The sequence below is a fragment of the Pantherophis guttatus genome, chromosome 1, assembly GCF_059756535.1.
Source record: "Pantherophis guttatus breed Tessera chromosome 1, ASM5975653v1, whole genome shotgun sequence".
Classification (NCBI taxonomy): domain Eukaryota; kingdom Metazoa; phylum Chordata; class Lepidosauria; order Squamata; family Colubridae; genus Pantherophis; species Pantherophis guttatus.
In genome coordinates this window covers 223435818-223449457 of record NC_142063.1, presented here as the reverse complement: position 1 = coordinate 223449457, position 13640 = coordinate 223435818, and the positions used below count along the sequence as shown (strand labels likewise).

The 13640-nt window shown below is 40.5% G+C and overlaps 1 protein-coding gene across 1 annotated transcript in view; it reads left to right on the top strand.

Moving 5' to 3' along the window:
- Nucleotides 1-13640, top strand: part of BMP5 (bone morphogenetic protein 5) — a 50700-nt gene that overhangs the window by 18199 nt on the left and 18861 nt on the right. Inside the window, exon 2 of the mRNA XM_034436697.3 lies at nt 6375-6567. Coding sequence (XP_034292588.1) covers nt 6375-6567 — 193 coding nt within the window. The remainder of the gene's footprint in view (nt 1-6374; nt 6568-13640) is intronic.

Here is a 13640-nt window from a genome sequence, read left to right as displayed (position 1 = left end):
GAACATAGAATCATAGGGCTGGGAGGAACCTCAGAGGTCTTCTAGTTCAGCCCTCTGCTCAAGGAAAGGGACTTTATACCTGTGATGGCGAACCTATGGCACATATGCCATAGGTGGTACTCAGAGCCCTTTCTGTGGGCATGCCAGCCGTCACCCCAGTCCAGCTCCACCGCACATGTGTGGCGCCTCCTGCCAGCCAGCTGGTCTTCGGGTCTCTGCCATGCATGTGCAGGGTGGGCAGGTTGGTGCAGGAGGCTTTCCGGGCCCAAAACAGAGCATGAGGGGGCCTCGCACAGCCCCCCTGCACCCCGTTTTGGGCCCAAAAAGCCTCCTGTACCAACCTGAAAGCCAAAATGGGGCACAGAGGGTGGGGCGCATGCACGGGGGTTGCTCGCATTGCATTTTGGGGGTTTGGGCATACGTGCATGCATTCACACGTATGCGAGTGCTTTGGGCAGTCGGTACCAAAAAGGTTAACCATCATTGCGTTATACCATCCCGCACAAATGGTTGTCCAGTCTATTTTTGAAAACCTCCAGTGATGGACCATTCACAACAACAGGAGGCAAAAAAGCAAGCTATGAAATGGAGAAGGTAGATAAAATAGTGGCGGTGGTGGAATGGCCTCTGGAAAAGTTTGCTGACCCTTGCTTTGGGAACACAGAACTACAGTGACATTAGGGAGACAAACCAGGATTTGGAGGGGTTTATTTATTAGATTTTTATCCTACCTTTATTATTTCATAAGTAACTCAAGTCAGTGAACATACCTAATACTCCTTCCTCTTCCTATTTTCTTCATAAGAACAACACTGTGAGGTAGGTTGGACTGACTAAGAGGGACTGACCCATGGTTACCCAGCTGGCTTTCATACCTAAGGTGGGGCTAGAACTTGCAGTCTCCTGGTTTCTAGGCCAGTGCCTTCATCACTGCACCAAACTGGCTTTCCTCAAGAATGATGGTTCCCTGCATCATTCTGAAATGGCCAATAAGCACAGTTCTGATCCCACTTACTGCTGGTCACATGACTTTGCCACTGGTGTAATATCTTGCAAAGCATTAACAGATTTTACACACCTTTGGGAAGCTGCTGGCTTTGGAAAAAAAAAGACAACTTTATTATTGGTACACCTAAGGTTAGCTCAAGATTGTCACTGATGGTCTAGAGCATGGGTGTCAAACTCGCGGCGTCACATTGCCATCACGTGACATATCGCCACATTTTTCCCCTTTGCGGAGCTCAGGTGGGTGTGGCCTGCATGTGATGCATCCGGCCTACGGGCTGCCAGTTTGACACCCCTGATCTAGAGACAAGTTGGAGGCGATGTCATGAGGGCAGAAAAAAAGATGCTGCCAGGACATGTTTTGATGCAAGAGGGGAGAGCAGTGGTGGGATTAAAATAATTTAACAACCAGTTCTCTGCCCTAATGATTTCTTCCGCCAACCAGTTCACCAAACTGCTCAGAAAGTTAACAACCGGATCTCCCGAAGTGGTGCGAACTGGCTGAATCCCACCACTGGGGGAGAGGATCAGTTTAGTAGCAAGAATGAAGCTTTCTATCAAAGATAGTTAACCAATGGGTTGCTACAAAGTAATGCTTGTTTTGACATCCACAACGCTAGTGGGATTTGGAAAATATAAAGGATTATAAATAAAATGAATAGTACATGTTTACAAATACAGTTGTCAGAATTACTTTGTGGCGTGAAATGGTTTTCTTATTTTATACACACACACACACACACACTTTCATGAAAGAATGATCAGGCGAGACTCTGCTTATGGTGGCCTCTGAATTTCTTCCTAATGTTTTTTTGTTGGGGGCTAGCATCTTTAGGCTTTTTTTTCCTTTTTAACGAAGAAAGAAAGAAATCTACCCAGAATTGCTTGATAGTGAGATGGGTGGCATATAAATTTAATTAGTAAATAAAATGCAATAAAAAGTAAATTAAAATAAAGGCAACCCCAGCACAAGCTATTATCAGAAAATACTAAGAATAAGATAGTTTGTAAAAAAAAAAAAAGATTTCATGATGCTCAGGGTGTAGATAAGTCTCTGTCAAAGATTATTTGAGAGAGGAAGCACATACACACAGTTGATTGGGTTTTAAGTAGCTGAACAAGCATACAATGAAGTTACATGAACGGGAGAGTTCAAAGGGTCATTTTGCTTAACAGCTATTTATCTAACATGTCTTCGGGTATTTGAAAACAGTAGGAACTATTCTCTGTCTTAAGTTCTTCAGAGAAGTATAAATTCTGACTAAGATGAAAAAAAAATATGTAAATGCTTTAGTAGCCCAATTTCTCAAAGGCATGCATGTAACAAAATACATTTACTTTTCAGCAGTAATAATCTTGGAAAGCAAACAGCTAAAACTTTTAATATCCATATAAAAATATTATGGAAGGTTTTAAACCTCTTGAATGTAAAACAGCTTATGGTGGTTGATTTTACTAATAGGTCCTCTTAGTTTCATTTTAGCAACCAACTAATAATCATTTTAAAATACGGATTCAACCGAATTCTATATATGTTTATTTTGAAGAGTGTTCCAAGCAAAAGTTTTACTAAGGATGGAGACGTAGGAAGCGTTCTGGTTTACTCAGTTTCTTATTTTTCCATCGCCGTAGCCACTAGAGCCTCCCAAGATTGCACAACTGTGGCATGCGGCCAGACATGAGCAGTGTAATTTCCTGCTGATATTTTGTGAGTAAATACACTGAAATGGTTGTGTCCAGCTGCAGGTAGCATTAAAAACACCAAAGGAGCAAGAGAAAAAAAGGCAGACTAGGTTCCAAAATTCGGCTTCAATTCCTCCACTGATGTAATTATGATCTTGCCCTGCCTGTTTTGGCACTTGTCTGTTCAAATAATAGAAGTTTTTGGTCAATGATCAGCTGCCCTCCCAGCACAGAATATTTTTCCAGTATCATTAGCAATGCATGTGGTAGAGTGAAGAATCACTTGCTGGCATGCCACAAGAGTAGAGAAGACTACAACTAGGGGTGAAATCCAGCAGGTTCTGACAGGTTCTGGAGAACCGGTAGCGGAAATTTTGAGCAGTTTGGAGAACCAGTAGTGGAAATTTTGAGTAGTTCGGAGAGCCGGCAAATACCACCTCTGGCTGATACTACCAGAGTGGGGTGGGAATGGGGATTTTGCAGTATCCTTCCCCCAGGAGTGGGGAGAGAATGGATATTTTGCAGTATCCTTTGCAGTATCCTTCCCCTGCCATGCCCACCAAGCCATGCCCACCAAGCCGCCCCATGCCCACCAAGCCATGCCCACAGAACTGGTAGTAAAAAAAATTGGATTTCACCACTGACTACAACCTTGTCCGGTTGACCCAGATGTGGACTTTGATAGTTGCAACTGTACCACACAATAAAGCTACCATATGTCAAACTTGACCTCAAGAGTTTTAAAGAATTTATATCTGAGGCCTTAAACTCACAATCTCATAGTCATTGTCTAAAAGCCTGCAGTGGTGCTTTGGAGGGAGCGGGTCAGACTGCTGTAAGCAAGCTTCACACGCCTTCTTACAGAGGAAGGGTGGCCGATGAGGTGAGAGGATAGCTTGCCAATCTCAGGTGGACACTTTAGGTTCTCCATTGGACTAGGAAAAAAATATGATTCGAACTAAAGCAAAATAGGACAGAAGGTGGCTGTGCATCCAGGTGCCATTGTGACTGGAACCTCTGCTGTGGTCTGATCACTTTGGCGATTGGAAGAAATGAGGCTGCCTCATTGAGGCTACGGTGACTATGTTCCTGCCCTGTGTCAGGGTGGCTGAAGGATTTGTCAGCCAACAGATAGAACCAGTGTGTAATATTGTTATCAGCATCAAATACAGTTGATGGGTGGAGCTCTCTAGAGGTATGGGACCACTTTGAGGTTTGGAATGGGATGTTGCCTTGATTTGTTTGCAATAGTTTTTTTTAAAAAATAAATTTATATTTGGAGGCATCCTGGGTTATTCTATTTTCTCACTGCAGACTTTGATACCAGCATTCATGGCTATTAGAGATAGAGACCCTTGGTTTATATTGTACTTAACAAAAGTTCCAATCGCTTTAAAAGCCTTTTGGTATTACTTTTAATGGATCATGCACTTATTTTTAAGTATTTTTTTATCCTGCCTTTATTTTTTTTTCTAAATAATTCAAGGTGTTTGCTTGGAACATAAAAATGTGAATAAACAGCAAACTCCATATCCTAAAATGATAATTCAAACACTGCTTCCTCATCTATGTTCCCTTCAGAGATTGTTGGCTTCAAAGGAGGTATATGAAGACAGGTTTTTATTGTTTCTCCTAATCCTCTTAATTCAGTATAATTCAAATTAACATAAGTAAAATGGATCAGAGCAGGGGTGAAATCCAGCAGGTTCTGACAGGTTCTGGAGAACCGGTAGCGGAAACTTTGAGCATTTTGGAGAACCGGCAAATACCACCTCTGGCTGGCCTCAGAGTGGGGTGGGCATGGAGATTTTGCCCAGGAGTGGGGAGGGAATGGGGATTTTGCAATGTCCTTCCCCCAGGAGTGGGGAAGGAATGGAGATTTTGCAGTATCCTTCCCCTGGAGTGGGGTGGGAATGGAGATTTTGCAGTATCCTTGCCCTGCCACGCCCACCAAACTACGCCCACCAAGCCACAAGTTCACATTAGTAAAAAAATTTGGATTTCACCACTGGATCAGAGGATTAATAAGAAAATAATTCTGTTCTAGAATGGGATTCAATCTGGTGGCCTGTAGTTCCTTTATTAGTTTTCAGGTTATTGTAGTGTTACGGATAATACTCAAGAGCTCCTACTTTTTGGAACTATCCATACTGAACAAAATAGACATCTCTCTTTTTCATTCTGATAAGTTCCTATTTCTAACCCTCTATGGAAATTCAGTTTTTCTTCTGCATCCTTGGAGGATGCCTGAAGAACCAAGGGATTAGGGAAGAGCCGGGGTTGGATAATGATAGAAGATAAAGATAGGAATAGGTACCATGACTGATGCCTCGGTCTGTTCCCAGTAACACAACAGGGAATTCCTGGAGCCTCTGCCCTTTGAGGGCATAAGAACTAGAGTCTTTCCATTTATCTGCGACTTATCTATCACCTACCTCCTTTGATATTTCTAGCCTCTGCTTTCAATTATCAGCCAGCCCGAAGAGCACTTAGTAATTTCAAGACAAAACTCTTGGAACCTCTGACCTCTGCTTGTCAGATAACCTAAGTATTTAGTGAAAATACACCACCATTTCATTGGTTTGAAGCTGTAAACATGTGTGCTTTATTCTCTGTCAGCTTACAGTAACCTCCACCACCTAGAAGTGATTGGTTTACTTTCCTGCTTCTGCAGAGGATGTAGAGATTTAAGTAAGCCGCACCAAGACCTCGTATCTCTTTTAATAGGAAGCAGTGACATTTGTGAAGTGTTATGTGTATGGATTAATTAGGCGTTGCATTCACAATCCCAGATCCATTAATACTCAGGGTCTTAGCAACAAGGATTTAATTCTTGGCAAGAGAAAGGGTAGAGCCAGGATTCAGAGCAGAGTGGGTAGAATGTGTGTGTTTCTTTTTTTAATTTTAAAGCTATATTAAGCCTCTTTTGGGGTGTCAATGATCATTTTTATGTATTTTGCACCTCACAATGATCGGAAACCGAGCTTCTAATTTCCAGCAATTGTGGTCAGTGGTCAGTACTGGGAGCTGAAGAAAAGAGGCTTAGAGGCTCCAGATGGCTTGGGGACCTCAGGTTAACTCCTCCTCCTGTAAATGAGTCACCAGTTCTGCCATTATGATGAACAACAGATGCAGCAAGAATGACTTCTTCAAAACAATTCAGAGAGTTCGTGACTAATATTTTTGTCTAATGAGCATCCTGCTGTAGACAGAAGTAGCTATGCAAACAAGGTTTTCAATATGGTTTCATTTGCAGAGCAAATATAGCTGGGAATATGAATACCACCGCATGAGAATGGAACAAGCATCCATGTAATATAGTATGACTTCAGCCAAGGCCTGGCCAGCTTCGTTTCCTCAAATGCTGTCCAACCATCCATGCCAAGATCATCTGCTAGTAATTCCTGCTCATATAGAAAGATGAACCAACCCAATTTCATAATTCTTTTCTAACATGTGGAGATTTTCTTTTGCCCACAACTTTATTACTTTTAAATATATAGTCTATTTTTTGTTCTTTTTGCCGAATGATTTCCTTTCTGAGTTATTGCAGGCACTATCTCCTTTGACCTTGTGACTTTTGGCTTGTTGAATGTCTCTTATAGTTTAAATTAAAACCTGTAATGAGTGCTGAATTAACATAGCATAGGGATTTTTAACCTTTTTGTTTCATTTTATTTTCATAGTGGAAAGAGACAAGGATTTTTCTCACCAACGACGGCACTACAAAGAATTCCGATTTGATTTGACTCAGATCCCACACGGAGAAGCAGTGACAGCAGCAGAATTTCGGATTTACAAGGATCGAAGTTACAGTCGATTTGAGAATGAAACAATTAAGATTAGCATTTATCAGATCATCAAGGAATATCCAAACAGGTCACTTTTTCTTCCAGTTGTACTTTAAATTAATTCTTCGGATTTAGGAACAAGGGGTTGTTTTCTTTCTGTTAAGGAATTAAACATAAGTGAAAAATCCAATAAAAGTGGCTTGGAAGTTAAAAAAAATTAACAGTTGAAGGTGGTTTGAAAAGTTTTGCTCGAGCTGACTGATTAAGGAATAACTTGGTAGCCAGCTGAGTTCTTGCCAGTATTCTTGCAGATTATACTACCAAATGTAGATTTTGGATTTTGTTTGGCTTTTCAGTGCTGTGATTTTGTGACATTGTGTTTTTTAGGTAAAGGAGCATATATGCTTTAAGTCTCTGCAAGGTTTACCATAATTCCTGTGGAGTATTTCATTGGCAAGCCCCCTTGGAATGTGCCACATGTTTCATTGCACTGACTTGGGTGTTTCCATGTTGCTGCTAAGCTCTTTGTAAACCTTGAAGGACAACTAGCACTGCCAAAGAAGGGTTGACAGGAAGCAGGAAAAAGTCCAAGTTGGACCTTGGCTGAGAGTATTTAATTCAGTCAACAAAAGCCATGGTGGCACGGTGGCACAGAATGCAATATTGCTGGCTACTTCTGCTGACTGCTGGCTTCCAGCAGTTTGGCAGTTCGATTCTCATCGGCTCAAGGTTGACTCAGCCTTCCATCCTTCCAGGGTTGGTAAAATGAGGACCCGGATTGTGGGGGGCAATATGCTGACTCTGTAAACTGCTTAGAGAGGGCTGTAAAGCACTGTGAAGAGGTATATATGTCTAAGTGCTATTGTTATTTTCCAGGCACTCCGATTCTAGTCCTTGACCAAGGATGTCGGGTGTCGATGTCAGCCCAAATTGCACTCTGACCAAAAGATACTCAGCATTTGCTTATCATATCAACCGAAACTGTCAAGGAGAGAAGCATGCTTCTGAAATTCTGAAACCACAAAATATTTGTATTATAATTTAAAAGGCTACAGTCTTTTTGCAGATTCCCCACTCCCCATCCCCTATGAACTCTGTCTAGAAAAATAATTAAAGAGATAAAACACATGCCACTATATTCCTTGGATAATTTTTTTGTGGAATTCCTTTGCCTGGAAACTGTGTTTTGTCTTCCATTCTTATATCCTTCATTTTTTAATTTAGTATGTTGGATTTTGTGCATGCTCCTCTTGACATATTTCTATTAGGAAAAATGAAAGAGTTTTACATTGCAGAATGTAATGTCTGGGAGGCAACAGATGAAAATTTTTGGAGAAGATTATTATGTAGTTGCATGGAAGCAACGGTATATACGTGTTTTCAAACAGCTGATGATGTTGATCCTATAACCATCTAGGTAGAAAAAAAAAACAGTTAAGAGCAGACAAAATGAAACAAAATCAAATATAGAAAGAGAACACTAATTCAGCGCTCAGTCTCCTATAGATAAGAATGGCCATTCTGTCTCTAATGGATGTGAACCATTGTCGGTATGAACATTGTTTCACTCTGAAACTCACAGCTCTGATTCTCCACCAAGAGTCCATGCCATAAAAATGTTTACCCTGTATATCAAAGATGCTTTAAGATGAAGGAAAAAAATGGTTTTACCTGTGAATTTTCCTTTAAGAGCTCTGAAGTAGAAAGAAGTCCATCCTATTCATTTAGCTATTGGTGATGTTTTCCTGTGAATTGTATATAGCCTTTGCCTCTTTGTGTGTTAGGAATCCACCTTTACATATGCAAGTACTTTCATTTGCCTTTGGGCAATATCTAGTCCTTGTTGGATGAGGGCTTTTTCCCTTCCTTCATATGGAAAAGCAAGAAAAAAAAAACCAGTTTGAAATCAAATGGCAGGTTTTCGATTGGTGGTTGAGAATATCAGGTCATAAAGATGCTCATTTTTCAAGGAAAAAATAGCTTCTGAATGGGATAGAATTTAGTGCAGCAGCTTGTAGGCATTTTATTTACTTACAGCTAGAGTAGATATGGTAATAACCATAGTAGCTATTTAAAGGGGTTATCTTGGCTAAGCACTTCCTATCAACAAAACACAAAAACACTTTTTAAAAAATTGCTAGAGTAGATTTACTAAAGATGTGGATCAGGGATGGGTTCTACTTACCTTTACTACTGGTTTGCAACAGTAGTATTACCAAATATGATGTCAGGGCAGGTGGGTGGAGCCTTCTGCAGTTTTTACTACCGTTTCTCAAGAACTGGACAGAACCGGGAGCAACCCACCACTGATGTAGATGCTCTACTTAGAATTTGAAGGGCCTTTTAGAGTTTTCAGTGTGGTTTGTGGGTTGCTACATCACCTCATATTCTGGGCTTTCATGCATCTGACTCTCAGATACCCTGTTTTCCCCAAAATAAGACATCCCCTGATAATAAGACCAATCGGGCTTTTGAGCGCATGGCAATAAGGCCAAGCACTTATTTCAGGGTTCAAAAAAATATAAGACAGGGTCTTATTTTCGGGGAAACATGTTATTACTCACCTTTAATTATTTTCCCCCTCTCAATCATGTTGGTATCCTATCTTTGTTTTTTGCTTGTTCCAGGTGTTTGTGATGTAGAACTGGATAGCTGCTAATGAGATGTTCCCTTTTCCCATCTCAGGTGCTTTGTTGCGTTTTCTCCACTTCAAAGAGTTTCTGCATGTTTTCTTTTTCTTTTTCTTTTTTTTCATTTAGAGGCTTATGCTCTAGGTGCAGGTGGTGTTAGAAACTTGCTTCTCCCTCACCCCCTTTCTCTCACAGAAACATCTAAATGGGCCTGGTGGCTCAGCAGACTGATAGCATTGTGATTAACACCAGCTGTCTGCAATTACTGTAAATTTGAATCTCACCAGGCTCAAGGTTGACTCAGCCTTCCATCCTTTCTAAGGTAGGTAAATTGAGGACCCAGTTTGTGGGGGCAATAAGCTGATTTTGTATAAATATACAAAAGTATGAAGGCTATTGCTTAACGCATTGTAAGCCACCCTGAGTCTCCGGAGAAGGGCGGCATATAAATCAAATTAAAAATAAAAATAAATAAAAATAAATCTGTAGGGTAAAATTGCTTGAAAAATAGTTAACAGATAGTAAACATCACCCAAAGGAAAGCTGTTAAGTTCCCCTTACAAGCATCACAGGAGTCCTCGACTTAAAACCACAATTGAGCAGAACATTTCCATTCCTAAAGCAAGACAGTTGTTAAGTGAGCCATGCCCTATTTTACTTTACACATCTTTGTCATTCAACCAACCGGAAAAACTAGCCAGAATTAATAATGTTAAATGCAGCTGCTAGATTTTTAACAGCCCAATTTACTTGTCCTCAGAAAATGATGCTGTATAACTAACTGGTGACATGGCTAGAAAATAGAATTGATTGAATTGGGTTCATATTAGAAGCTCCTTTAAATTGAAGAAAATATAGGCAGCTGGACTTTCTTGTTTTTATTTGAAGCTGTTTCATTTCTCACCCAAGAAGCTTCTTCAGCTCTGACTGGATGGTGGGGAATGGTGGCCATCCAGTCAGAGCTGAAGAAGCTTCTTGGATGAGAAGCAAAATGTCTTCAAAGAAAAACAAGAAAGTCCAATTGCCTCTTGAAAAACTGTTACCTGGATGACTGAGAATCTCCATAGGAAGAAAATATAGTTCTAAGCCATACGTAATGGTATAGTCCAGACACAGAGTCAGGCTTCCAGTAGCATAATTCATTGCACATGTCCTTAAATCAACGACAGTTCCTGAAGCTTTTCATGTTGTGAGACCATTTAAAATTCTGAGAAAACACCAAAGACACACTCACACAATGTTTATTTGGGTGGGGGACGTAACAAATCACAATATCCAGTTTGTGTAAATAAGTAAACAAGTGAGGTTGTTATTTTCCTCTAAATCTGCAGGATGCCTTAAGTGGAACTAAAATCTACCTACCCAGCCTACCTGTGTCATTTTTCTGGGCAGGTGGACATACTTAGTTACCTTGTGGTAAGATGGGCAGCCAATAAATTTTATAAATAAATACTTCCAAATGAAGTATTGCTTATCATATGAACTGAAACTGTCAAGGAGAGAAGCATGCTTCTGAAATTCTGAAACCACAAAATATTTGCATTATAATTTAAAAAGCACTGAGCTATAACCCTTTGTAATCTTTAATTTCAAAATGATTATTATTTTCCAACAGGCTAGATAGTACATTCTGGTCCAGTTGTAGTTTTTGAGTCATTTCCATAGACCAGTGATGGCTAACCTTTTCTGGACCGAGTACCCAATGTGTGCGTGCCCCCCGTGCATGCCCCCTGCCCCCCACATGCGCTTGTAGCCCCTGCGCATGCCCCCCACCCCATGCATATGTTCACAGCCCCCTGCATGAGCCCCGCCACCGTGCTTGCACGCACATACCCGCACGTGTCCTGCCCCCCCATGCGTGCACATGTGGTCCCCTGCATATGCCCCTCCCCCTGCTCTTGTGTGTGCATCCCCTGCAGTGCCCCGCTCCCCATGCATGCGTAGCAGAGACCTGAAGACCAGCTGGCTGGTGGGAAGCACGCATGCATGTGCAGTAGAGCTTAACTGAGGCAATGGCTTGCGTGTCATCAGCGAGGGTGCTGCGTGCCACCGCTGGCACACGTGCCATAGGATTGCCATCACGGCCATAGACTATCCCACATAGAACATATTACAGCAACCCAACTACATGATGATACATGCAATACATTCCTTTTATTTATTTTTTTCTTTACAATAGATAATCAAGTGGAAGATAAAACAGGTAGAGATACTAAGGGTAATACTTGTGAGTACCATGATGGGAACCCAGGGCTTAAAGGGGCATGCTCAGCAGTAAAACTAGCTCATGAGCCTGCTCATTCTGGTTAAAAAGTCTGGTTAAAAAGTTAGTGCTATGGCAATGTTTAGCTGATTAGATAGGACTCTGGTGATGCTGTATCATTGTCTGAAAAACATCATTAACAGTAATACAAAAGAGAGATGGATTTGCAAAAAACCCCCAAAACCACTCATGTGCAGAGATGCAAATTTAGAAAGATTCTATTTAAGTTGAACAAAATATATGTTATCAGAGTGAGGGAGATTGTGCTGAGATTCCTTTTTGTGTGCCTATTCTTTCAGCCGTTCATGGTTGATGAATAACTTCAGCCCCTGCTTCGTTCTTCCTTAGCGTAGCTCTTTATCTTTACAAAGTTTAGTCCGGACAGCTGTTCAAATAGGAGGTGCTGTTAAAGACAGTATTGTAAAAGACAGTGCATGGCTTAGCTTAACCTCCTCCATAGGGGAACGATCCAACTGACATGGAATATTTATTCTTCTAAACATCTACATAGTGCGTAAATTCAGGTCAGCCCTGATCAAAGCCTCTATCACCTCTGCAACTATCTTGGCCACTCTATCCACCCAAGCCCACAAGTCTGGAAAAAGAAAATAGGATATTGGTTTGGACTGAGAACAGAGCGGTGGTTCCTAATACCGGCATGTCTGTTTTCAGCCTCTACCCGGAGTCTTTTTCTCCTAGTGGTTGGAAGGTTGAACAACTCATCTCTTGTACTCAAGCTGTCCAGTGAGGTTGCCAGAAGGAAAATTCACAGGTATCCAATTTTCCAATTTCATCATGTAAATGATTAGTTCAGTTAATCACTATAGATGAGCAAATGCAAGAATTACATGCACAATTTAGAGGACTAGTTTTGAAAAAAATACTTGCTGCCCTGAACCATGAATAAAGCAAGCCAAGTTTAATTTAGCTGCAACAAGGGGTATACTATACGACTCCGCTGTATTTATTTTTAGAGAACCAAGAGCTACATTTACTTTCTTAATCTATATGCAGTATATAGGACCTCCTGTGTTTGAGTTGGGATATGAAGCCATGAATGAACTTTAAGATGAGATTTGCTACATCTATGCTCCTCACCATGAGTAATTTTTAATGCAAATATTCCATTAGGAAAAAAATGGGTAAAATCATAATCTTGGACTTGGTTTCCAGAAAGAACTATGAACTACATACCCTGTTTCCCCTAAAATAAGACATCCCGTGATAATGAGCCCAATCGGGCTTTTGAGCGCATGCGCTAAAATAAGCCCCTCCCCGAAAATAAGCCCTCCCCGAAAATATTTAACCGCATGTGCAGCCAGTCCCCACCATTTCCTCTGGTTAGGGTTAGGGAGACAGAGTTGGAAATCAGATAAGAAGGCAAGAGGAACCCCGTCTTGCTCCATGCGCCCCAAAATAATAAGACCTCCCCAAAAATAAGGCCAAGCACTTATTTTGGAGTTCAAAAAATATAAGACAGGGTCTTATTTTTGGGGAAACACGGTATCTAAAATATTTAACATGTTTGGAAAATACAGATAATCCTCGATTTACAACAGTTTTCTTAGCGACTCTTCAAAGTTACAACAGCACTGAAAAAAGTGACTTATGATCATTTTTCACACTTATGACCATAGCAGCATGCCCATGGTCACCTGATTTACATTTGGATGCTTCAAATCGACTCACGTTCATGATGGTTGCAGTGTCCCGGGAATATGTGATCACCTTTTGCAACCTTCTGACAAGCAAAGTCAATGGAGAAAGCAGATTCACTTAACAACCATGTTACTAATTTAATTACTGCAGTGATTCCTTTAACAAATGTGGCTAGAAAAGTTGTAAAATGGGGCCAACTCATGTAACAAATTTCTCACTTAGCAACATAAATGTTATGCTCAATTGTGATCGTAAATTAAGGACTACCTGTATTTTTCCTTTTAAAATATTTAGAATGGATGGATTTTTGGTGTGGTTTTCATAGAATTATTCAGAAAATCAAAATAATATATAGCTTCCCCCCATGCACAAATTATGAAAAAAATACTTCAAAATACGATCAGTCTATTCTAACACTTAATTTTTATGGGTTTTCTCATTATTGTCTATACTTTGCATGCAACTATTAGAATTTCTGTTACATCTGCAACAGTTACATGTTCATAGAATTGAACTGTGCGAGATGAAATCACTTAGTATATCAAATCTATAGAAATAAAAAAAAATAAAAATTATAAATGTCCGGGTTTATTAATGCCAACACAAAAT